Below are 25,678 nucleotides of genomic sequence, written 5' to 3'. Positions count from 1 at the left end.
TGAACATGCATGCACCGGGAATTCTAGCAACCAATATCTCGTTTTTCATCTTAACATCTGCTCTGGTCGGTAAATGTTTTGTGTGTGTGTGTGTGATCAGGAGCACTTCCTTCCTTCTATTGGCTCTCCGTCCAGTGTTAGCGAGCAGCCAAGTGTTGCCTGGTGGCAGAGCTCCTGCTCAGGCCTTCCCTCTCCAGCTGGTATGAGACAGAGCTGCCTGAGTTGTCTTCGTCTTATGTAAGATTATCAGCCTGGTGATTCAGGGCTGACTGGTTTTCACACTCCCAAAGCTCACAGTTCATCTGTGTTGTGCATGAGGTGGCAGGACTCTCAGGCACAAGCTGTGTCTCCCAGAAGTCATTTGTCCAGATCTTCCACTTTTAAATGTCATTCATGCCATTTGATTTAGAAGACGGGTGTCACACCGAAAAGGAAATAAGAAGTACAGACAGATTGCTTTGGGCAGTGAGTCAGGGGGAAGCTGTGTTCATTAAGAAATGCATGCATGTGAGTGTAAACACTTGAAGAAACAAGTGGCTCTAATTAATACGACAGATTGCCCCGATCTCTGTCATTTGATATGGAGCTGAAATAGAGTTGGAACATTTCTCAGTTTTTTTCCAAATTTTTCACGTTCGCATTCTCTCCAGTCCACGTGTCTTAATTTTGGCTCTGTTTTTTTTAAAAGAGCACTTGAGCCAGCACAGATCTCATAGCAGTTAGAGAGAAAAGGCATCGCAATTATGCAGTATTATGAATAACAATTATGAATCATTAGGGCCATAATGTGCCAAATTACTCTGGCTGGTGTAGAGGTTTGAGACTATGCACAGAGAGAGAGAGAGAGACAGAAAGAGAGAGAGAGAGAGAGAGAGAGAGAGAGAGAGAGAGAGAGAGAGAGATGCATGCTCCTTGGCAGTCATCACCTTCCCACCGCTGATTGAACCACTGAACTCTGATAGTCTAATTACAAATAGCACAGTTGTCTTTTAGATTGTGCTTCTTTTGTGCTCCCATCCACTGCTCTTATGTGAATATTAGAAGTGAGGAACATCGAGATAAACAGTTTGTTGAGCTAATTCTGTCAGGAGCCAGGTATCGGGTGCCATGTCAAATTTTGTTTTTATCGATGCACCAACTTTTTTGAAAACGTTTTTGCAATATTTCTGTCAGGTTTTAATGTGCAAATTGAAAATGTGCATAACAACAAATGGATGGAAACACACTTACTGGTCTAAAAAGTGAGAGAAACATGTTTGTAAGCGAAAGGTTGCAAGTTTGATCTCTGGACCAGCAGAAAATGTAAGTGAAAGAGCAGCTCCACTTCCATCATTTCCAGTGCTTTTGAGCAAGGCCCAACAGCTTGGGCTGTGGTGACACAGGGCAGCTCTGCAGGTGTGAATGTGGATAATGTGTGAACGTGAACGGGGCATTCCTAAAAAAGACAACATTTCTCTCAGTAAGTATTACATGTAGATTAGCATCCTGCCTATGATCAGGTTTTGGGTGCATACCAATTACATTTTGTACATGTACATATTACATCCTGGTGTCAGACACCTGGACATGCTAGCTGGAATGCTCTCGTGGAAAATGGGATGCTGTGGCATGTAACCACCTTATTCAGGTTTCTGACAATTCTCTGCCATGCACAATATGAACAAATATGAGAATAAACAACAATAGTATACTGAACGTTTACTGAAGCAGAGATTAGAAATATCGGTGACTAGATTTCTGTAAGTTTCATGTGTGACTAATATGATCAAAACCAGACAAAAGACTGGATTGTAAACATATTTAGTAAAACAGAAAAATAAAAGTAATACACACGTAAGTACAGTGCAATGTAAAGTTTATTAAGAACTATTCATCACAAGAACAAATGATGCAGAGGGGAAATTGACGTACTGGTGCTGCCTGTTGTGTAGAGTATTCTCATCGTCATCAGACCTTTGTTCCAGCTAAAGAGTAAATGCAGTTTTGGTTTTTTAAAAACCTTCTTCACAACTGCAAAACACCTAAATCTCAGAGTGAATGTTTTGCTGTGGCTTCATGGAGTATTAGCCAGCATGTGCGGAAGCGTGACAGATGGAGTCATTGGCTCGATTCAGCCTGACTCATTTAAAGCATTTTTGCTGCTACATTTTTCTTGCTACATTTATTTCTACTTTTGATCTCATTAAGAGAACAGAAAGGAGACTGTGGGCACCAAACGAAAGCTTTCAGGGATGGCCTTTCATCTGGTAAATATTTGTCGCCGTATTAGGCTTTTTATATGGGTGACAAGCAACAGAAAGAAAGAGCTGAAAGAAAATAATTTCCAATTGATCAAACTTTTGGTATACGGGACATCTACAAAAACATCATTATGGCTTAATGACTCCCCAAATAGCTCTCTCTATGACTAGCACCTCTAAAAGTCAAATATTTCACGCAGAGCTAATTTAATCCTCTACTATTCCACAGTTATGCTCAGACTATAGGTTATGTAACAGGTTGAAAAAAGATGCGTTACACTGGGGATCAAAAGGCACATCTAACCCAGGAAGACGTCTCCATAGAAGCCCGCTCCCTCTACCTTCGTGTCTCCAGCCTGGTCGACCAGTTCGGGAAAGTGAGCCCCCACACAGACATTGACGGCCTCCTTCACCTCCGCAGGCAGAGACCTCAGTTTCTGATTGTGCTCCTTCAGGGCCTCCTGATTGAGCTGCCAACAAAGAGACATGTATGAAGCAAATCTTAGTTAGAGGTTACAGGCGAAAGGACACATTGACATTTTTATTGATTCTTTTCTCTGCCAGGTTCTTTTCTCTGCAAGGTTCTCGTCGAAATCTTGAGGGAGGGGATTTGTGCATTGGCACAAGTCAAAATAAAGATCACTGCTAACCTCAAGCTAGGGAACTGGCTTGAAGAGTGATGATGAGCTATTTTCAGGATATTTAATAATGAGACAATGTGCCTGTAATAAGGGAAAATGTCTCAATACTCGATCAATGATGTTAAATACATACAGCGAAGATTAGCTTGCATGTTGAAAGAAAGACATTATCCTCATTTGTCCCTTAATCTCCTAAATTCCTCCCACTGCTTCACTCAATATGAAAAACTGTATTTGTAAGCTAATACTATTGGTGAGACATAAAAACACACCATCCATCTGGCGTTCACGCGTCAATGTTTAAACTATCCAACACCTCTTTTCTCAATAATAACTGCCAACATTTGACCGATTCAAAGCAACGCATTGTCTGACGTCATTTGCAGCGGTGGGAGCTCGGTCTCTACGTTCTCCATCGCCAAAACTGGATGTGTCACCCTGAAACATTACGTATGATCACTGAGTGGACAGATGGCCACGGTTGACAATGAATTTAAAAAAGCGGGGATTTGTTGCTGGTATAGTTTGAACTTTGCTTGATCACATATTAATCACCGTGTGGGGACACACCCAGGGCACAGGTCCAGGCAGTTGAATCATTTATACATGCTTCTTACCTGTAATCCTAATTAAATATTATATTTCCCATATTCATGCAGGGAAAATTGTATTATGATTTCAGACAGCACTTAAGTAAGCCATTCCATTTTTTATTGCTGAACATTTGCTGACTGGTAAAACTGTCATAGGTCTAATTTGCTGAGCCTTCACAGATCTTCAGATGCCTTGAAAACACAAACAGGAATCTGCAAAATACTTTTAGGTCCTGGTTTAGGTCCTGGATGCCATAGTTCTTTTTTCAAAAAGGGTTACAAGTCAACCACCTCCTAAGTGATTCGGTGTGTCCTGGTGTCAGTGTGTTTACCTGATTAGTCAGTGTCTTGATCTCCTCCAGCGTAGCAGCCTGTTTCTTCATCAGACCCGTTTGCTGTGAGGTGTAATCTGAAGACTGTCACAGTACAACAGAGCATGTCACAACATGTGGCTACTGTAAAACACGATCAATCTGTGGTTTGAGTCTATAGGTGTGTGTGTGAATGCGTTATCAAGTGAGTGAGAGATAAAGACGCCTTGCATGTCGAGAAGCAGTTCTGCTCATGTTTGTCGAGTGTATATCTAGAGAGGAATGGGATGCAACCTGGGCAAGACAATCAACACAGTAAAGTCACAACAGGTTGGACTTGTCCAGCTCGGTTACACAGTCCTTATTCAATACTGAGGCCTTGCTGATTAAGCTAGGGGTTGTGTTAAAAATAGTTGCCGTAATAAATGGGCAAAGGCTCATTAAGGAAATCAAAATGAGCTGCAATGGGGCCTTAAAGTGCAGAGGTGTGAGTGGGGTTTGCTACTTTCCAGATGAAGTCGATCGGAGAGGAGCAAAGTGAAATGGCCGTGTATTTAGCCCAGATACAACAGGTCTGACTCTTGATGAGCCAACAGAGGCACAAGAGCGGAGCCCAGTGAGTCATTGGCCACACATGGATTAGTCTGCTCCCTGTAAACAGCCTCTGAGTAATAGACAAGCCTGGCCTATGGTCAGGGCCCACTGCACTTTCCTCACTGTAAAAGGATGTGTGTGTGTTTGTCTATGTGGGTGGTTTGCGGGTGAATGGGTGTGCATGCTCACGTGTCTGTGAGTGTACTTACAGTTTAACATTGTGTGCGTGTCTGTAAGAAAACGCGGGGGTGTATGTGAACACGTGTTCAGATGAAAGGAATGTGCGGTAACATGCCCATTTCTTCCACATTTGGGTCAATTCTTTAGATGCTTGCTGTCTCTTCGTAACCATAGTCACACGGTTTAATACGTGTTAAACAAGCCAGATATTAAGTGTGAGCTATGACATGGATACTGTTTAAGGTACATGTGCAGTGATGCATGTGAGTGTGTAGCCTCAGACTTGCTATTTCCTTTAAAAGAATAGGTTGACATTTTGAGATGTATGTTTATTCGCTCTCTAGAGTTAGATTAAAAGGTGGACACCACTCTCATTCTGTCTTGTTGCTTGGTGGATTTTGTTACCTGTGGAATGATCCAGACTAGGTGTTTCCCCCGGTTTCCTGTCTTTATGCTAAGCTAAGCTAACCAGCTGCTAGCTCCAGCTTGATACTTTCTGCACAGACATTGAGATTGGTATCAATCTTGTCAGCAAACCCTTGGCCCAAAAGCAAATAAGGACATTTCCAAAAAAATCACAAACTACTTTTTTAATTGTACACATATGCTCAAAAAGCTTGCTACTTTCAATGAATTTAAAAGATTACTTACTGCACCATCAGACTGACTCGGCTCATCCAACAGCTCTGTGCTCATTGCCCTTTTCAGCCTAAAAGAGGATAGTTATCATTTTAAATTGTACATACTGTTAAAAATGAATCAAATCAAGCCAGACCTAATGTAATGGCATGTAGCAGACGGGTAAGCACATTTGTCTTCTTATATTTCTTTTCATTTTGGACAAGAAGCCGTAACACAGTGAGAGGAGCGGCAATGAATGGAAACACACAAAATGACTGAAGGCAAGGTCATGCTGTGAACTCACTTTGCTTTCTCTGAGGATGAACATTTTAGGAGCGTCTTCTTCTTATTCTCTTTGGTTTCACTGCAGACCAAGGAAAAGACAAAAGAAGTGAGGACTCTTGCTTGAGTCAAATTCTAAAAATGTCCTTCAAACTAAGCTGCTGGGCTGTGTGTCTCTGAGGTGACCTTTTCTTTACAGTGACGAGAGGCTTAAATATGATGCTATAGTGTCAGTGTGGGCAGGTAGATTACCAAGGCTGCCTTCGTTTCCCGACTGCTGTTTAAACACCTGTTGGATAATGCTTGTCCTGAGATAACCATCTGCCAGCTGCTGACTTGGGATAACACACACATACACATCCAGGACACCTCAAGCCAGCCAAGGACATTGGAAGACACACACATTGAGGTTATTTATTCATTATTTGATGGTATTGTCTTTGCAAAATGTCAAATGTTTCACCTCAGATGACACACTCACACAGTGTCACATCAAAATCTCAAAGCACAGATTGGACAGACTCAGCAAAGCCCTCTGCACTCTCAGTGTGTACAGCATATCCCAAAATGTGTTGTATGTGTGCTCACACCTCTCCAGGGTCTTCATTTCAATGGTGTGCCTCTCTGTGGCCATCTCCAACAGTTTGGCCAGTCTCTGTCACAATATAAGAAAGAAGTGGCACAATCGCAGTCAAGATAGAGCTAGAAATGAGACTTGGGTAGCTCTAAATAACAATGTCCGTGTTGTGTGTGATTAAAGTCTCTCTTCAAACAAAAGTTCAGCCCTCTGTTGTTAATTTGCATGAACTTTGGCTTTAAGTTTAATGAGAACACTTGGTCCAAGACCTGTGGGATGCTAACCTCACTCCACAGCACTCCTGCAGTGCGGTCTATCTACACTCAGTCTAATGAGGTGGCAACCCTTAAAAAAACATCTGATTGACTCTTCAGCGTCATACAGATCCAGAGACAGTTCAGAACAGAGGCACCCCACTGAGAGTCAGCTTCCTGTGTCTGTGTTGCGTGGGTTTCGCAGATGCCCCGCCCCCTTAGGAGCCTAGAGGCAGATCCTGAGTCTATTAACTCTGATGGGAAAAGTGAACAGATTATTTCGCTCCATAGTCATCGAAGTAAATATAGGATCTATTTTTTGAGTCACATTTCTTCCGAACATTCTGACCCTGACAGACGAATCGGGAGAAAATGTACTTTGTTTGAGCTCTTTCTTTGTCTCAGCATCACACTCTCGCACAATCTGGTAACTAACGTTCGTGGTGTTCCTCTAGCTAATTCATTTTAGTAATGCTAAATATGTCTGTTAGCTGTGTAAATATCTAATATTAGCAGAAGAAAATATAAATACAACATGAAAACATAACCCAAGCATCGCTTTCATTTTAGACATAGTCAATTGACCCCTTCTTAATACAAGAATATTGATTAGTGCAGTTTTAAGTACAGTACTTTAACAGAGTAAATTAACAGATTTTCTTTCCATCACAATTGTCTTTTCTTTCATTTGAAATGGGGAAACAGAATTATTAATGATGCAGCTTTTTGTGGAGTTTTAAACATAAACCTGCATTTTGCGCACCTCTGTTGCACACTGCTCTTTCCTCTTCTTCAGCTGATCACACTCCTCCGTCCACAGAGCTTGCAGCTCAACCTGCATTCTTTCCTTCTGCTCCTGCACCCGCTCCGTCTTCACGCTGGATTCAGACGTGTTTCCCCCTCCCCTTACACATGCAAGGGGAATAGAGTTTATTGACTAACAGCTATAATCCTTCCACGTACGGAACTAACTGTGTGGTATTAATACGCTGTTGGATTCACTCCTACGTCGTAGGAAACTGACCAGTCTTTGGTGAGTGACTAAACATAAGCAATTGGACAGATCGATCTTATTACATGAAACCCCTCCTCCCACCATATTTCAGGTAGAAACTGACTCGGAAAAAGAAAATCAACTCACTCTTTTTTCTTCACAGAGGCCTTCTTCTTGATGCCCTTGAACGTGTCAGAGTATTTCTGAATCAGATCCTCTCCTTTTTTCTGATACTTCTTTTCTCCCTCTTTAATGTCTCTCTCCTGGCGCTTGATGACCTTCAGGTAGTTCTTGTGCTCTGTCAGTTCTTCAGTAGTCACAGTTGAAGGCTCTGCAGCATAAACACACAAGGTTTTGTTTTGAGAATCCTCCTGCTCGTGTCGGCAGTGGATATGCATTTCTGAAAGTTTTATTCAACAACAAAAAAGTCTAAATTGGTCTAAATTTTCCTCTACACCGACAGTGCAATGATAAAATGGAAACAGTGATGAGTGCAGCACATGAAGCACTTCGGTGTTACCTTCGCTGGATGTCGGCGGCTCAGATGAGTCACCTGATACGGCAGACTCGGGCAATGCACTTGCTGGACAGGGCAAGGCCTCAGCAACAGGCTCTTCAGCAGCGCTGGCAGCTTCTGTGTCTGGTGTATCATCTGAAGCTAGCTTAGGGTTTGTACTGGAATCGTTCGCCGGCTCCTCTTTAGTTTCAGAAGAGTCCTCTGGCTCTTGAACTGCTTCTTTCTCAGGGGCTGCCTCCTCCGGTGAAGGAGAAGATTCGGGAAGGGTTTCAGGCGTGGCGCTTCCTGGGTCCGGGGCTGGATCTTCAGCAGCAGTGTTGTCAGGATTTTGAGGAGGTTCTGCTGCAGGTTGTTGAGTGTCTGACTTGCTCTCAGTCTCTTCTTTAGCTTCTTCTGACCTTGCCTCTGGAGCAGACTTTGGTGATTGGTCATTGGTGTCAACTAGTGGTGTAGGTTCGGATGCTACCATTTCTACTGAGAGGAAAGCGTTTAAATACAGCTTCTTAATTCAGCACTAAAGAACTACCACAAGAGCAAAATTGAAGCTCAGTATATGTAAAAATCAAACTTTGAACTGTGAAAGCTTCATTACCTGCAGCAGGGGCCTCGCTTTCCTTAGTTTTGTCTGTGGGGTTTTGGACGACAATAGGCCTCTCATAGGGAGACATGTAGTCAGAGGATGACTGCGTGGGCACAAAAAAGACAAGAAGATCACAATCTAACAACACTGGTCATCGTCCAGGAAGGGAATTTAGTGCTGTTGAGGATTCAAGGAAGAACTGAGGACATTACTGATGTGTCGATTTTAGTAGATGACGGCTGAATTAAGTTTCCTTTAGCTGCTTTTTGTTACCTCCTTTGGGGCCTTTGTGGTCTTCTCTGCTCCCTTTGTTGGATTGAAAAGGGCATCTGTGAAATCTGAGGTAGAATCGAATACGTCATTAATTCACACTTTTACCAAAAAGAAATGCCAAAGAAACCTTAATGCTACTGAGCTTGACTGTCAGAGTAACAATTCAATTGCAGCAGAAGCTTTTTCTTTTTGCAAAAACCCAAAGCAAAAATCCAAGCACCTGCGAAGGCTGCAGGGATGTAGTCCTTGACCTCGATGTACACAAAGAGAGCAGGCAGAGTGAGCGGCATGTTGCTCTCACTGCGCAGGCAGATGTGATGGAAACCTGCAGGCCATAAAACAAACCTCTGTGAATTAAAAACAAGGCAGCTGATCCTCTTGATCCGCAAACATCCTGAGGCCTTTGGATGACTGAGTGGTGTTGCATGAAGTGAGGTGGTGTTTTGTTTTTTCTTCTCAGTTTCACTGACCTGACTGGATGGCATCAAGCGGGATGATCCTGTGTCCCAAGAATTTACCGTTCTCCTCATGAACTACAATTCTTAGAGAGGCCATTTCTGGGAGCAGGATCTATGCATCATGACAACAACAAATATATTAAGACCCCCCCAACAGCAGCAGCAACACAGTGCGTTATAATGGCTGAGCTCATGGCTGAGTTTGATTACATGACACACACCTTCTCAAAAACAAAAGGCTCCTCATTCCACACTGGGTTGATGGCGTTGGGTGTGGTGGACCATTTGGTGCGATGTTTCTTCTTGGGGTCTCCCGGCAGCCCAATCACCTCCACCTCGACTCCCGTTTTCACGTTCTTGTCAGATAGAAACTGGCCTGAGTAGATCTAGTGAGGCGGGCGAATAATCATAATATAATAGCATACATGTATGAAGCAGCTGAGAGTGTGGATGCTGTTGTGTGGACCCGTGTTCAGGACACAGTGGGTATAAATATAGCTGAGGTTTTTACTCAAGCAGAGACTGCTGAATACCAGGAGCCATATATCAGTCTCAGCAGGAAGCTTGTATTATTACTGACTATTCATCCACACACAAACACGGACTTCCCAAGGCTATTGTGGCTAATTAAGTGCTCAATTTAGAAAAGCAAAAACAGCTCCCAGCGATACACATATCACATCAGTTTCCCTGCAATGCAACACCATAAATGATGCCGCTTTAGAGTATGACATATCTTTACTTTCAAAATGTTAGTTTGCACAGATATTATACACCACAGTCATGTTTAAAGTGAGAGAAGAATAATCACAACAAGGCGGTGAACCTGCCTTTATGGTCAGTGTGCTTGCCACAACCGTGTCAATCCTGTCACAGAAAGGGTCAAACTTTTTGTCACTGCGACGCAGAACGTCGTGCTTGAGCATGTAGCCAGTTCTGCCGTTGAATTCAAAAAGAGCCATGTTCAGCTGCATGGGGAAATCTGAAAATAGACACAAAACAGCCTATTCATGCCCCCTCTGTGCGGCACAGGGATGAGCAGTGAGCATTTGGGATGCAAAGCACAGCAGAGGCCCAACACGGCACAATGAGGTGCAACACTGACATGCTGTGGTGGAAAATAGAAGATCAGGTTTAAAAATATAGCAGAGCATGACATTTAAAACATGTTAGACTCAAGTGAAGATTAAAGAGAAACAGTGATCGTTTCCATCTCCTTGTGTAGTGCAGCACATTTTAAGTGGTTATCTGTGTATTGTGTGTTCAGTTCTACCCATCGTCTGGTAGTTGAGCGCCACCATCTGGCAGCCTACATTCCAAAAAGGCTGTGGGCTGTAGTTGGATGAGTCCATTCTTGTTCCTTTTGGGTAAATCCTGCTCATCTGCCTCTTATTGTATCTGAGAGATATGGTTTAGGAAGTTGTATATCTCTGTAGTTTACCTGAACCAGGAGACTCTTGAGGCAGCATAGAAAAACGTATTTTAAAAATATCTAATTCAGCCCATCAAATACAGTTTTCCACATTTTCATATTTATATCTACAGCACTTCTCAAGGATACTCAACAAACTCGACAGCAGTCTTGGAAATCATTGCCTCCCCTCTGGTCTCCACAAAAGACGAGATGACGTAACTCTTGTTTTTCTCTGTGAAGAAAGAAGAGAATTGAAAAAACTCACTCTGACTTTGATTTGTTTACCTGTGCAGTATGTTATAAAATCTAAATTTGTCAGAGTTTGTGTTAAATCTACGCAGCAAAGACATACTTCTGGCGTTGTCAAAAGACATGAATTTATTGGGCTGGATGTAGTTGACCAGGGACGACATCGCCTCATAGGCTGTGACTTCTTGTCCAGCTGTGCCCTGTGGGGGATTGACAGGAAGTTAACTGATGCTTGAGCTGTTTTAGTTGGCCACAGATGATTTATGGCAATAAAACTGTCATCGTAACCGCACACTCTACCTCATCTGACGTCTTCATTTTCTCCTCATCCTGTTCCTCTGTCTCCTCTTGTTCCTCAGTGTCCTCCACAGCTGCGTCCCCCTCTGGATAAACATATAAAAATAACAATAATAATAAAAATGTACTAAACACGCCTATTTTTGAAATGTAATCTGATCTGACTTGAGGTTGATCTTCTAGTCCACCTTGGTTCTCCTGGGTGCAGGGTGCCGGGTTGGCAGGATCCTGGGAAGTGGAGTTTGGGTCCTGGGTGGGTGAAGCGGTGGTTGTGGTCTGGTCAGTTGCTGCTGCGCTGGTTTTCTTAGTTTGCGTCGGCTTTTCATGGCTGCCCTTCTTGTTCTTGATGAGGATCTTACCCATGAGCTCAGAGGGGCTGGGGATCTGCTGGCCCAGCTTCAGCTGCATGGTTCAGACAAACAGAAAGAATCCTAAAACTATACAACACAATACAATAGTACTACAGCACTGTAGCACAAATCAAGGTCATGTCCTCAATACTGTCTTTGGGAATGTGAAGAAATGAAGAAATGGTTTTAATCTTCTTATGTGGCTCTTTAGGGAAGAACTATTTCTTTGAAGGCGTTTACATTTTATTACACATATGGAAGGTACATTTTTAGATTTTTTTTCCCTACATTATCTCCAAAAGCCTCACTGAAGACATAAACATATCTTGTTAAACAGTTTTTTGGCAAAAAAAAAAAATCATATTAAGGGATTTGCTGTTTCAAGAGCTGAGAATTATAGTCCTGTCGGTGTAGAAGGGGCTTTAAAGGTGCATTAAGATCCTCGTGTCAAGTGCTGGAGGGGCTGCGGCCTGGTGGGAGACCGCGCACACATATTTTTGGACTATTCAAAACTATCAAGATATTGGCAAATCATACAAAATGAAATTAAGATATACAACTACTGTTAAGTCCATCTTACTTTTTATTAGACAACAATCAGACATTATTACTGAGAGTTGTAATAAAAGATCATTATGTCAGTAAATAAAATTGAGAGTTAAACATGTCGTCTCTTTGACTCAGGAATACAAACACACGAACACCCCTGCAAACACACACACAGCTAAGAGGAGGTGAACAGGCATTGGCTGTTGCTATGAGTCAGTTAGATGTGTATCGGAGCCTATGAGGGTCATGTCTAGCAGAGATTAGGAGGAGGACCTTTCCATTTATTGCCTTCATGACACAGACACATACGATACGATACTCCTTTATCTAATTTATCAAACATAGTGTTCTGTTTAGCAAAAACCCCGTTTATAAACTTTATCTAACTATTATTTTGACAGCGAGCTGTGGTGCAGCGGTATACTCACAGGGTATTTGTCCAGCGGATCTGTTAGAAGGGCATCACCAAATATGGTTTTGCAGTAGTTGGCCATCTTCTCCTGCTGTTTCACCCTGGAACAAAACGGAGTATCACCTGTTACTGTCTGCTGCTACTGCCAGAACGAAAGGTACAGTTACACCCTCAGTATGTTCCATCAATATTCCATTTGTGATAATGGCATCCGGACATTATTACATTGTGTTAATAACATTACATGGCAAGAGCTCATGTAAAAGCTCAGGTCTTACGAGTCGACGTGGTTCTCGAATGAGAGGATAACGGGATACTGTGAGGTCTTGAAGGCGCTCTCTGCGATGGCCTCAATCACATCCTGTCATCAAAAAGAGACAGGCGTTTTTGTTTTTTAGGCATTGTGGTATATTTTTACTTGAATTATAGTAAGATTCAATGGGCAACAGAGCTACAGGAAGCAAAAATAAGCTGATAACACAGCAAACACCAAAAAACATGGATACAGATATAATAAAATCATGGAAGTAGCACAAAAGCATGAGATCAACAGACTGAGACAATAATGACAATACTCCACAAGACATGAAGAGCGAAAACATGACAAACTGCACAGCTATTGCTTCCATGGAGAAGCACTGAAGTCAGCTCCAACCCTATCACATCTAGAGGCGGCTGACAGTAAACTGAACTGAGGTGTTGTGTCCGGGACACTGAGACTGTGGAGCTCCGGCTGCCCTTAAATGGAAGTGTTGAAAGTGAGAGGATGACGGGCTTGCCTGCCTGTGTGTGTGTGTGTGTGTGTGTTTCAGTGTTACTGTGTACGATTAACACTCTTTTACTCTTTAATGTGCCCCTGGATATGAATAAAAGGTAATCCGTGAATTTAAAGGCTTTAGTTTAATTTATAGACACACTGTGGCAGTATTTGGTCATGAACAGCTTCAGGCAAATGTATTCATGAAGATGTCGTATTGAAACAATTTAAACTGTGCTCACAGGAAACTAGAAAAGGCCCAAGATTTATGATAGACAACAGAGAGGAACTACTGGAAGTGGGATGGACAAAAGTAGTTTGGTACGATCTTTACTGCTTCATTTTATGGGTTCAATAGTATTCTACTATAGGTATGTGTATAAGTCCACAAAATATATAATAATATTCTAACCATGTACCTAAATTAATCCAATAATTAAGTTTGTATGTGTAACCCGTCTTGAAAAAGAATCTAAATAAATGTTTGACTGTTTATTATCCCAACGGCCATGTTGCATGATTTACCTTAAAAACGTGGGTGTTGTGTATAAAATGAGATGACACTAAAATTGGTTTGAAGAGTCGATGATATAAATGTAAAAGGTGTAGAAGAAAAAACGACCTTTAAAGCTAACTGGCCTACAATGTATATTGCACAAATGTACTTTCTTTAGAGGAGGATGTGCATGCAAAGAGGAGGTACGGACAAAAATAAAGTTGGTTTTAAGTATGAATGGGAAAAAAAGAAAAGAAAGATATTGACAAAAAATCTGAATAGCTCTCTTGGCTATTTGGCATGCACTTCTGAGATGGTCGACAATTTGAGCTTTTCAGCTTCCTGTCTACAGTGAAGTTGAGAGACTTGTGAGATGTACGGCTTCACTCTCTGTTCACAAGGTACAAATCTGTTCAGACCACATTTTCTGTTCATATCCGAATAGTGTAGTCGTATTCCTTTACAGCCCTATTGATTAGAGAGAGAGAGACCCCACCAATGGAATGCCCAAAACTATGTTTCACCACCTTGAAGAGTATCTCAGTTGTCATGGTGAAGCCGTGAGTAATGATGGGCTCTTCATCTGGAGGTTTGCCCTTCCAGCAGTCCAGCTCCAAACAGCGGCAGCCAGACAGCAGACACTGACGGTACATCTCTGGAGAGGACACGCCTGAGAACTGACCGGCTGCAGAGTGGCAGACAGAAAAATACCCCCTTAATGACCCTCAGGTGATCAGGTATGAGCAGTCGGAGCTAAAATCAAAGTGGTGCGAGTGACCTGTCAGGTATGTGTTGTGGGAGGACTTGATAAAGTAGTGGGGTATCGGTTGAGTCATGTCCTGGCTCTTGGCCAGCGTGTCCTGCATGACAACTGACGTCTCGGCCCCCATCAGGAAGAATAAGAAACCCTCTGGAGAAATCAGATCTGCAGGTGAAAAAGACACGTTGAAGTATTAAAAACAAAAGTACAAGATGATCCAGCCTCCATACAACAAACCTATCATGAGTGAATCTCACTTCTGTTTGTATTGGAGGAGCAGGGTTCATATTTCTCCATCAGAGCCTTGATCTGGTCCTGTCGCAGACGTGGAAACAGCTCCTCGTTGTGCCGAGAGTCCCTCTGTTTCTCGTTGAGGAACCTGGTGAAATTCTCCTTCGTCATGGTGGGTTTGTTGGAGCTGCAGGGCACAGTGAGGCGCGACCATCAGATGAGCGCCGCACAAAATGTTGTTCCTGCCAATCACGGCCCAACACCTGCGTCCTGAGCCCGCGGCAGGTAGCTAAGCATGAACTGGAGGCTCGCTGGCCAATCATTGGAATCATTGGTCTACCGAATTAGAAAATGTAAAAAAGCAAGTTTGTGGCTTCATAACTAGCTGAGGCATTTAGAAGAGTATTTAGACGTCTGATGAAATGGTTTCCCACAAAGATCAAAATGATGATGATAAAGAAAATCATGACAAAACTCTAAATGCAAGATAAAATGTATTATTAGAATAACATATGATAGTAGTTACAATAGGTGTGTATTTGTAAAACCTCCACGATGTAACATGACAACTCGAGAGTTATCCAGTCATTTCAGTAGATAACCAGTGAAGCACGGGAGAGGTCGACTCACTAAGAAGTGAAGATCTCATAGAGCTCCGGCCGAGGGCAGAGGTATGACAGAAAGGTCTTGAAGGCAGACTCAGTAAAGACGTCAGGCTTTATGTTGTCATACTGAAAAGTAAAAAGCTGTTATCTACATGATTTAAAAAATAACAAACATTTGACGATGTGCGCATTGGTATCTTATTATTAAAAAATAAGTCAAAATCCATAACAAACACCAAGACATTATGGGGAGCGGTTACAAAAAAATGCAGTAAAACAATCTTGAAAGATGGCTGGATTTACAGAGCAGACAAGCAACCCAACATAATGTCTATATAGTCTAACCTTTCCTTTAGGGAGCTGTGCTGACGCTAAGGCACTTTCCACCCTCTTCTTATCCGCAGGGAACATCTTGTAAATACTGGAAAAAAAAACACACAGCAAAACATTGAGTAAGAAATGTGGAAATCTACCGTACAAACTAACTTCTGCGTGCCATCCTCTCATGAACTGTGACCTACTGTTTCACTGGGATCTTGCCGTCCTTGTTGGTGTGAAGAGAAAGGCAGGCATATCTAAGATTGAGCACAATTGCTTAGCTTTACCACATGATTCTGTGTCATAAAAGGAGAAATGAAATGGTGTCGTGTTCACTCAGCAACAATACAAGCTGAACTGAAAGATGACACGATGTTCACTTACATCTTCTCCAGGAAGACCTGTCTGCACGCATTGTTTCTTGCAGCATTGTAGGCGATTGCAAGGATGTCATTTGCCCAGTTCTGATGTGCATTTAATTACAAAACAAACCGGGATATTACATTTAATGTCAACATTCATTGTTTTTGAAATGTCATTATAGTATATTTTAAAAGGACACAAAGTCACCACTAGAGGGCATTCACATAATAGTACCTCAGGAAATGAGAGTATATGTTGCATTTGAACAAAGCACAAATTGCATTACAGTTGATTAAATCCGGAAATTGGAGACATAAAGTCCAATTAAGACGAACGGGGAGACAGAGGGCGCCTTATTGGGGGGGAAGCAAAGGCTCATTGTATGGCTAATGGTCTTGTTTGAACAATCAGAGTAGGAGGATTGTAAACAGCTAAAGGACACAGTGCCAATAACACACACAGTCAGTGCATACACATTACCTGTGTCACTTTGTCCTTAGAGGCAAAGAAGTTATGGTAGGTCAGATTCACTGTGTCGGGTCCTGAGACGATGGTCAGAGTTTTGGCGAGATGGTTGCTGTCTGGGAAGTCCATGTTGAACACGTTGCGAACCTTAGTGTGCTGTGAAAGGCAAAATGATGGCAGAATATGTTTTCGTAGCCAATTAGTATTAGTCGATTCAAAATATATGGTGCCATTTTTAAGCTGATTATTTATTCATCTGTTCACTTAAAGAAGTAAAATCATGTTTGCAGCTCTTGTTCTCCGGGAGCTTGTTCAACACATGCAAATTTGCTGACGAAGGCATGCAAACATATGCACACACACACACACACACACACACTGAGACACATTCACGCGTTCATGTACACAAACAGCAGCAAGAAGACCAGTGTATTAGTTACTACCTTCCTCTGTCTGCTACTCTACAATCGATCACTTCTCTGCTACTTTCAGAAGTGCAGAGCAGGTCAGCACTGGAGCCCAAAGGGACCCAAGAGGAAGACGTGCTCTGTGCTCACCCTGAGGGGAACAGTTTTCAGATTTCAACCTTTGAACCCTCTGTGAGGGATGACGATGGTTGCATACTGCAACTCTCTGTGGAGGCCAGCGAGGAAAAAGCACTACAGCTGTCAGATTTGGGCTAAAAAAACAGGCAAGCTCACTCACAGAAATCTCAGATCATGACTCAGTGTGTGATACAGTGTGCGTTTACTTTTGTGTACGTGTGTTTCTGTAGTGGGGGAGTAGCCTGGGTGCATGTGTCCACTGCATGTTTTTGCAATGCAAATATGCCTCTTGGCCAAACTAAGGGCTTGACACACTATTTGCATGCCTGCAGAGATTCTGACATAACAAACACACCACTTTGACCTAATTGGACCAGAGAGCAGGGTACTACATTCAATAATAATACTGTACTCACTTTGGGAAGTTTTGCATATTTCCCTGTTCTGGTATCTCTGACAGTGGCAACATCCAGAAACGTTGTCTCCTAGAAACAAGAAGCAGAGAATCATCTCAATTCAACATGTAGGCACCAGTCCAAATATGGATTGAGATACAAGTCATCCTTTGGCAAGGTGCAAAAACTATTTGATTTGCTGTGTTTGTGTGGAGAATTTCTAAACTGCAATGTCTGGAGACATCAAGTAGGACAATGCTTTTTCATTTAAAATTCCCACAAACGCTTTAAAGTCAACAACAGCATGATTGAGCCCGGACACATGAGGCACACATTTCATGTAGGCTTCAATGGTTCTGTGCTGTGGTGGAAACCAGTAGGTGCCTCGGTGGTGTGTGTCTGTGTGTGTGTGTGTGTGAGAGAGAGAGAGCAAGAGAGAGAGAGAGATAAAGCAGTCCTCTACATCAAGTGCATCACAGTTCAGCTGCACAGTGGTGAGCCCACATCAGCACCAATCAATAATCTCCACAAGCTGCTTGGACCGGAATGCAGCTACACTCTGGATGTGAGTCATACATGACCACCTCTATTCAACATGTGCTTTAATCTGTCAGGTTGTGTTCGTCTGATGCACAAAAAGCCATTTCATTTATATTAGCCACTGAATGAGAGTCAACATTTCCCCTCTCCTCTGATTTGTAGTACAGGGGATTTGTTTTTCTTTTCCCGAATCTCGGTATTGATTACCTTGCTTTGGTTGATCCAGTAAACGTAAAAACCTTTCGGATCCATCTTCATGGTGACAGGAACAGTCTTTGTGGAGTCCTGGATGGAGACAAGGGAAGTAGCTTTCACACATTTTTGGACATATATTGAGTTTAAACCTCTGGAACAGAGATGTTTGATGCTGATATGTTGATAATAATAATAGGATAATGAATGCTGTAGGTCTGCTTATATTTTCCAGAACATAATTAATTCCATAAACTTCCATGTCTCTCATCAGGCAATGAAAAATAAAAACGCACTGCTAGAGTTGCACAGATTTGCAGGTGTACTTATATTTCATGTTGGCTGGTATTTAATGATGCAGCGGAGATACTATTGAAATATCCACTCACCTCTGACCACTTGGTAAATCTCTCCCCTTTGACCAGGTAGTCTTTGACCGCTGGAGGCTCCAGAAAGTGTCTTTTCTTATTCATTTTGCCCTTCTGTGACAGCTCATATATATAACTATAACTATAACTAAAATATATCCTCCATGGTCAACACCATTGATTAGCTGATCCCTCCATCTGAATCCACACGATACACTGAATGGAAGTTTAGTGCATAGCCTCTGACTGTACTCACGACACACCCCGGGAAATATGACTTGCAAATTTTGCTTGCAAAAACACAAACACGTAACTTGACTACAGGTGAAAGTGACACTTCCAATCTACCTCAAATCAGAACTCTAGAATGAGCAGTACTTGAAATGATATCGAAGGGTAAATTCACCCAAATTTCACAAAGACAAATAAATGTTATTGCTGTAATTGTATTTTCTCTAGTTGTAAGCTGTCTGTGTGTGATATTTCTACAGCCACCCCAGGGCAAGGGAGTTGAGACGATTTTTGTTTGTGGTGCTTACAGAATTGTAAACAGTAGGCTTATAATAAATTATTTAAAAGAAACAACTCTTCTAGTCCACAGAGAAGTGTTGACACTGTGCTCTGTGGCTTGAGTAACAGAGACACTGTTTCTGTTAAGATGTGATTCTGTTGGATTTGTAAACCGTCTATTTTCTATAATAATAATAATAATATATATATATATAATTATTATTTTGTGAGTATCAGACACAAAATTCAATTTGCCTCCATTGTGTTGGGGTGAAGCCAGAAATCTCACACATCTCAAAACCTGGCAAATATATTCAAAAGTAAAAGCTGGCGAGTTCCCACAGGGGATAAGTGAGAAAATGTTTTTCTTGTTGGGAGAACTGAACCTTTAATAAGTGATTTTCACAGTTATTTTGAGTTGCCATTTGCTATCAGCATATTGATTTTTATTTACATTATGACGCATAAATGTGTGTTGGTCTTGGGTTTTTTTTTCATTATAAAAAAACATCATGATTTTAAATAAACTGAGTCTGTGGTGGTTTATCAAATGACATGGCTGAACGATTGCATTAGATATTGCACGAACTTAAGGTTTATTTGAATGATATCCAAATGACCGGGAAATCTTTTATTAAAACAGCAGTCAGTGTCCTGTTCCAGTAATAAATGACACTACATTATGACCCTGGACAGGTGGTTGTGGCATGATTTGATCAAATAATAAGCTGATGAGTAAAGCAATTCAAAGTAATTAGCTGTAAATGTAGGATATGATACTGTATGTGGAGCTGCAAGCAGACAATTATTTACATAGAACATCAGTCAAAAGAACAGTCTGCTCTTAAGACTGCGTTACATCCTGTTCCCTCCATTTCTAGTGTGATTGTTTCAATGTTTTATGTTGCAGCCATACTGTAAAACCCCACATTACAGTTGATCGTCATCATCCTCCATAAAACATGGTAATGAAAACAATCAATCTTCCTATAAACACATGTATGTGTGTGTGTATTTGGTTCTGTGGGAGGACTGCTTGTCTCACCTGTCACACACTAAGCACCTTTCTCCACAGAAACACCTGTAACAGTGTCTGCACTGTTGAAAATACTCTATTTTGATGACAGGTACAAATACGCACTTTACCTGCAGCCAGTCACCTTGTGGGGCTGCTGCAACACACTTCTGTTTGTCATAATTTTACTTTTGTCAACATGACACAAAATTATCCAGTGTTTATAAATGGCTGCATGTTAGATGCAGGAAAATAATGAAGGGTAAAATCAACTGAAAAACCTTTTTGTGGTTATTTTAAGTTGACATATGTAGCTGATATGAGCCAAAGTAATATACGGTTTTTTTGCAGTTTATGTTGATTACCAACTGGAAAACAAGACTTTTTTTAATTTTGGCACAGCAAATGCTGTTGCATGTCCTTCACCTATTTCACCTCTGCAGCTTCCCAGGAGACATGCGCAATGACAAATCCGGGCGCTGTCCATTGTGCTGAAATGCCGTTGGTCGTGCTTACAAGTTTATCAGTGAATTGGATACGCGTTATATAATTCTTAAATTCCGGTGGAATTGTATTAAGCAACATCTTATTGGCTCATTGCGCATATCTAAGAGACATCGTTCCAACTTGGGTGCGCACATTGTAAGGTAAACTCTTCGCAGCGTCACTCGGACTGGTGTTCACCCCCACTACATCATCTCCATGTGCGGCACAAGCGTCCTGATGCGAATATGATGTGTGTGTGTGTGTGTGTGTGTGTGTGTGTGTGTGCGTGTGTGTGTGTGTGTGTGTGTGTGATTTTTGTGGTTTCTTCTCGGGCTGCTGCACAGCTGCTGCTTCTTTAAGAGCCATCGCCCGCCCCCTCTCCTGTATTTTTAGCTGAGCCAGCCACTTCATTTGCTGGATAAGACAGACAGTTGTGTACCGTATGATCTCACTTAATCGTTTAATACATCAAATCTTATACTGCGTAGCCTGTTTGCCGTGGGGCCTAGAGCCAGCTGTTCCCTGGAAACGTCATATAGAGGAGACATTTGTCCCGCCGCTGTCGGATGCTGAAACGCGCAATCAGCCTGTGGATGCTTGATGTCCATCATGAAACGCAATGCTGCACTGGGTACCGAGTGTTAGGCACAGCGCGTTTGCAACAAATGAATTACAAGAAATCAATTTAGCTGCCAGATATTCCTGTGGTGCGGACGGTTGAAGGTGGTCCTTCTCCTCAGCAATCTGCTTCCTGTCTTCTATTGGATTGTGGATAACAAGAAGCCTTCAAGACGGAGGGGGTGGTGGAGCATCGAGGGAAAAATAGGGGCAATATGAGAGAGCGGGACTTCATGCCCAATATGGAGAGGGGCAAACCTGCTACTTATACGGGGGACAAAAAGGCTAAGATGGCTGCGAAGACTAACAAGAAGTGGGTGAGACTAGCCACTGTTTTTGCATATGTATTGTCCGTGTCTTTAGCAGCCATTATCCTGGCAATTTACTACAGCCTAATCTGGAAGCCAACCAGTGCATCCTCATCTGCGGGGAAGCCAGGAGTGCCCGGGGAGGTCACCCCCACCGCAAACATCTCAACTAACATTTCCACAAGCAACAATGTCTCAGAGTGGAACTCTACCCAGAGCGGAGTGTTGTCTCTCAACCAGACCAGGCAGGTCACAACCCCGTACAGTCATGCGTTTCAATGGGACGACAGAGCCGAGAGTGTGGCCGTCTCTGGAGCAGAAATTGCGCACTCGCAGCAGGAGGAAGGACTCTACGCGTCTTCCCGCGGCCACACGAGCACCGATAGATCGGACACATCGGAGAGGCAGACGCACGCGTCTCCAAGCGGAGAGAGCCGCGACACCCCGCCAAGCACCGGGGAGGCTGAGGGCGAGGAGGAGATGGAGGCGCACAGACTGGGCGACGGGGCGAGTGACAAAAGCGACCCCGACCAGGCGGCTGCAGATGCTGCCACTGCTCCCTCAACATCCCCGAAGAGCCGAGCTGGTCCGAGAGGAGACTGATCGGGCCGCATTCCCCTTCCACCACAACCCCCCTCTCTCACACACATAAACAACCCTTCAAGGAGTATGTTTTTTTTCAGAATCAGTGCCGCAGGTCGGATTACACACAGGTCTTCACTTTGAACTCATTTCGCAGAGCCTCTTATGGATGCTTAACTGCACATATTAACTGACATCTTGCTCTGGAAAAGAGGAGACGTCGCTTTCTCGGTGAACACTGTTTCCCCTCCAACACTAACTGCGTTTTTGTTATTATTTTAGGCCATCTGTATGCCTTAAATCAATGTGTGTCTACTTTACCTCGGACACTGACCTGCCTGTGCGCGTGGATGACACTGGTGTAGATGTTTTGTTAAACTAATAGGACTCCAGAGATGCGTTTGGTTTTGCAGGGCATCAATATTTGTCACAGGCAAACAGCGCTTAACACCACTGCCATTCATCGGCTAGTCTAAATCAATACTGCATTTTTGCATTTTAACATATAGGCTGTACTGTATTTTTCATGGGTCAAATCCGGATTTGGAGTAGAAGAACCTGCATTATTGAGTTATGCTCAGGTATGTGCATATAACCATGTAAATGTATTGTGTATTTGGTTATGTTCATATAGAGCAGGCATACATCTTTTGGGCCTGTAATTAGATTATTTTTTGTATGTATAATAGGTATAACTATATCACAAGGTACAAATAAACATCCTTAGAAAAATATTCACTTGGTTTTGTAATAGATCTATGTAACTCACGAAATAATCGCTGACATTAACCTGTATGTTAGATATTTTATTCATTCAGAAACCAGAATGGATAATATATATTCAAATAAATGTTAGGTTTTTCCTAACATCTTTCCTGTAATCGTTTTATTGCAAAAATGAAGACCAATGGCTTTAAATTAACTGGTTCACTTAAGGCTATTAGTCAAGTAAAGTTTAAGGTGCAAAACCCACATTTATAGATAAATATAAAGAACTAGGTCATCATGAGTGAACTGTCCAGTGTTTTTGATCAGAGGGACTGTCTGCTCCTTCTGGAAAGAGAAGCATTCATCTCCCAGTCAGCCACAGTTCAGTCTCTGCACCTCTCACTGAAACCACTTCACACATGTGGTGAACTATAAATTGGAAATAAGACCTAGCACAACGTGCGCCCTCTCAGCAGCATGTGAGGGAGGCGCATCGATTTGAGAGCTCTGTAGTTGTGCTGTACAATACATTACACAATACGGCTTGGTGCTATTTTGATCCAACTCTCTCTGAAGAGGGCCGCTTGGTTTCTGTGCTGGTGGTGACAAGAATCATTCACTATCACGTTGAAAATAAAATTCAATTGATATCCGCTGAGCAGCCAGTAACTCAGAGATGTTGCACTGTGATGTAAACAGTGCTGACGTGCACTGTTGTGCCAACATCACAGATTTACAGAACCAAAGCCAAGGTATGTGTCTGGTGAGCTAAACAGGAAATCTATTCATCAGGGAAGACGGCGCAAGACACATACAACCCTCATCAACACAACATAAATATAAAATGTAATACAGAGTGTGCATAACGCAGTGACAGGCCTGTCAATGCTGCAGTTGGCCTCTGAATATACGAGGGCCTTGACAGATGTGATTCCAGCACCTCGTATGACTTCTTGTGATGTATGAGAGGAGTTAGGACCGACCTATTGATTGGGAGTTCATCAGGACTGACAGTTATTGCTGGAGGCGACGACTGAGTCAGGACACAGCTTCCGACCTTTGACTCTTGAACCCGGTCACCCTTTTTTTAGTAATATAATAGCTTTGAAACAGAGGCAGTTTCAGCTGTTGTTACTTTAATAACAGATTTGTCAAGGAAAAGGTAAACAATTGCATCATCCACCAGATGATGTTCTGGTAAAAAGTTATCGAAATTCCATCCACTCCTTCACCCTCCTTAAAAAACCCAGAATCTATGAAATATGCAAATATTATTAATTTCAAAAGCTTCACTCATCCATGTATGTGGGCTGAAGGCTTCAGGTTTCCACATCACACTGGTGAAAGCTTCCCATTGGACCATGATTGGCTACCAAACTGGTCGTGGTGTTTCCAAATCGTACCACACGTCTTAAACTCAGATTTAAGAAGATCAGATCAATTTCAAAACAGTCTTCCCGCGTCAAACTCTGCACATCCGTCATTCTGTGAAGCTCAAACATTCCAGAGAAGTAACAAAATAAAGAAAACATATTTGAGCGGATGGGGGCTTTAAAGTTCAGCTTTTCAGAAATTACTTTCCTCATCAGAGTTGACGTGTTTTGGGTGACGCACTACAACCGAGAGACCTTTCCAACAAAGCCGGAGGAACTAAAGTCCTTTCAACGTACAGTTGTTTGAGCAAGACACCAGCACAGTGATTATGAAATATTAACATGGTGTCTTGTGATTCAGGAGAAAAATAGGAAGGAAAACAATAGCTTTGTCAATTAATGAAAGGGCAAATGTGTGGTGTGGTGCATAATGACACAAAAGTGAAGCTAGATAGGTAGCACTGTGTTGTCATCTTTTGAGCAGTTTAATAATGTTTTTTCAAGACTTTTTCAATCATTGTTTGCAGCAGGTTGACATAACTATGGTGTAGATGATAAATATATATATAAAGTATATATATACAGTATACATATATTCATAAGGACAAAGAAAAATATGGCAATATTATACAGTATCGGCTGCAAATGACAGCTATAGAGAAAATATGTCAAGGTCAAATGGGTCTAACATGGAATACATCACAGAAAGCTGTACTGTGTGTCCTTGATTATGAACTTTATGTTTGGCCCATTTAGAATTATCAAGTGATTCATATTTTTTAATTACAATTTTAAAATGTTTTAAATCAGGTCTCTAGCTAGCGGCAATTATAATTGTAATAATAAAAATACGCAGATGTAATAATATTTTTTATGCTGAAAAAGACTGAATTACCTAAGATGTTTTTATTAATGCAATATTTCACTTAAAATAGATTCCACTGTCAAACAATCGCAAACTGATGATGCACCACATGTAATAAGAAACCCCGATGTGACTCAAGATTGCTTGCTTTAACTGAACTCTAAATAATATAAAGCACAAAAAGTGTAGCTTTGTTTACGCAGATGATGCTAACTAAAAGGACTGACCTCACATCAATATGACAGACAGCACATAGACACCATGTCAGCCCAGTCTCCAAGCTGTGAGGGTGGGGTGAGGGGGGGGGGGGTGCTTGATCAGGGCAGAGGCGGGGTTGTTACATCCTGAACCATGGCAGGGCCGGAGGGGTGACGCACACGCTCAGTGGGAACTGCAAACCTGTCTGAGAAAGGTTCTGCAGGGTTGAAGGGCCGAGCCAGACCTGGCTTCCACTTAACCTTCATCCATCTACTGTGATGAAACACCTCCAGAGCCTACGACTGTTCTCTCACTGTGTTAATGGCTAACAGATGCCACCATAGACACTAGAAGAAGATCATTATAGCAATTCAGATTTGAAAGCATTTCTATTGCCTCTACACAGCTCTAGACATGGCGAGACCAGTACAACCACAGATACATAAAAACACTGGATACAGCGTTGGTTACAACTCTCAATGAAAGTTGCTCACATGAAGCATAAAAAGTTTGACTTCGGAGTATAAAATTTGCCGGATCTTCCTGCGATCTTGATGTAGCACACGGTTTCCAACATTAGTGGAGGAAATGCAG

General features: G+C 42.1%; 2 protein-coding genes across 2 annotated transcripts; one reads left to right on the top strand and one right to left on the bottom strand.

The window, feature by feature from the left end:
• Window positions 1–1,897: 1,897 nt before the first annotated feature.
• plcb2 (phospholipase C, beta 2) lies at window positions 1,898–18,526 on the bottom strand. Its single transcript, XM_031847180.1, has 33 exons — window positions 18,443–18,526; window positions 18,069–18,146; window positions 17,343–17,411; window positions 16,397–16,537; window positions 15,938–16,017; window positions 15,757–15,810; window positions 15,581–15,656; window positions 15,261–15,361; window positions 14,657–14,817; window positions 14,418–14,564; window positions 14,167–14,324; window positions 12,665–12,747; window positions 12,403–12,487; window positions 11,264–11,477; window positions 11,079–11,161; window positions 10,882–10,978; window positions 10,677–10,761; window positions 10,389–10,513; window positions 9,946–10,097; window positions 9,337–9,501; window positions 9,128–9,227; window positions 8,878–8,982; window positions 8,658–8,722; window positions 8,397–8,487; window positions 7,808–8,278; window positions 7,435–7,618; window positions 7,057–7,198; window positions 6,053–6,117; window positions 5,485–5,544; window positions 5,211–5,268; window positions 4,843–4,845; window positions 3,807–3,890; window positions 1,898–2,710 (listed from the first exon to the last, which is right to left on the bottom strand). The coding sequence occupies exons 1-33, from the start codon at window positions 18,524–18,526 to the stop codon at window positions 2,540–2,542; spliced, it is 3,837 nt and encodes a 1,278-aa protein (XP_031703040.1). The 3' UTR covers window positions 1,898–2,539.
• Window positions 18,527–20,839: 2,313 nt separating this feature from the next.
• LOC116383769 (uncharacterized) lies at window positions 20,840–22,674 on the top strand. Its single transcript, XM_031847851.1, has one exon. The coding sequence runs from the start codon at window positions 21,266–21,268 to the stop codon at window positions 21,959–21,961; it is 696 nt and encodes a 231-aa protein (XP_031703711.1). The 5' UTR covers window positions 20,840–21,265; the 3' UTR covers window positions 21,962–22,674.
• The last annotated feature ends 3,004 nt before the right edge of the window (window positions 22,675–25,678 follow it).

This window comes from Anarrhichthys ocellatus, unplaced genomic scaffold, assembly GCF_004355925.1.
Source record: "Anarrhichthys ocellatus isolate YVR2014 unplaced genomic scaffold, GSC_Weel_1.0 scaffold7, whole genome shotgun sequence".
In the NCBI taxonomy this organism is placed as follows: domain Eukaryota; kingdom Metazoa; phylum Chordata; class Actinopteri; order Perciformes; family Anarhichadidae; genus Anarrhichthys; species Anarrhichthys ocellatus.
This window is presented reverse-complemented; position numbering and strand designations above follow the sequence as displayed.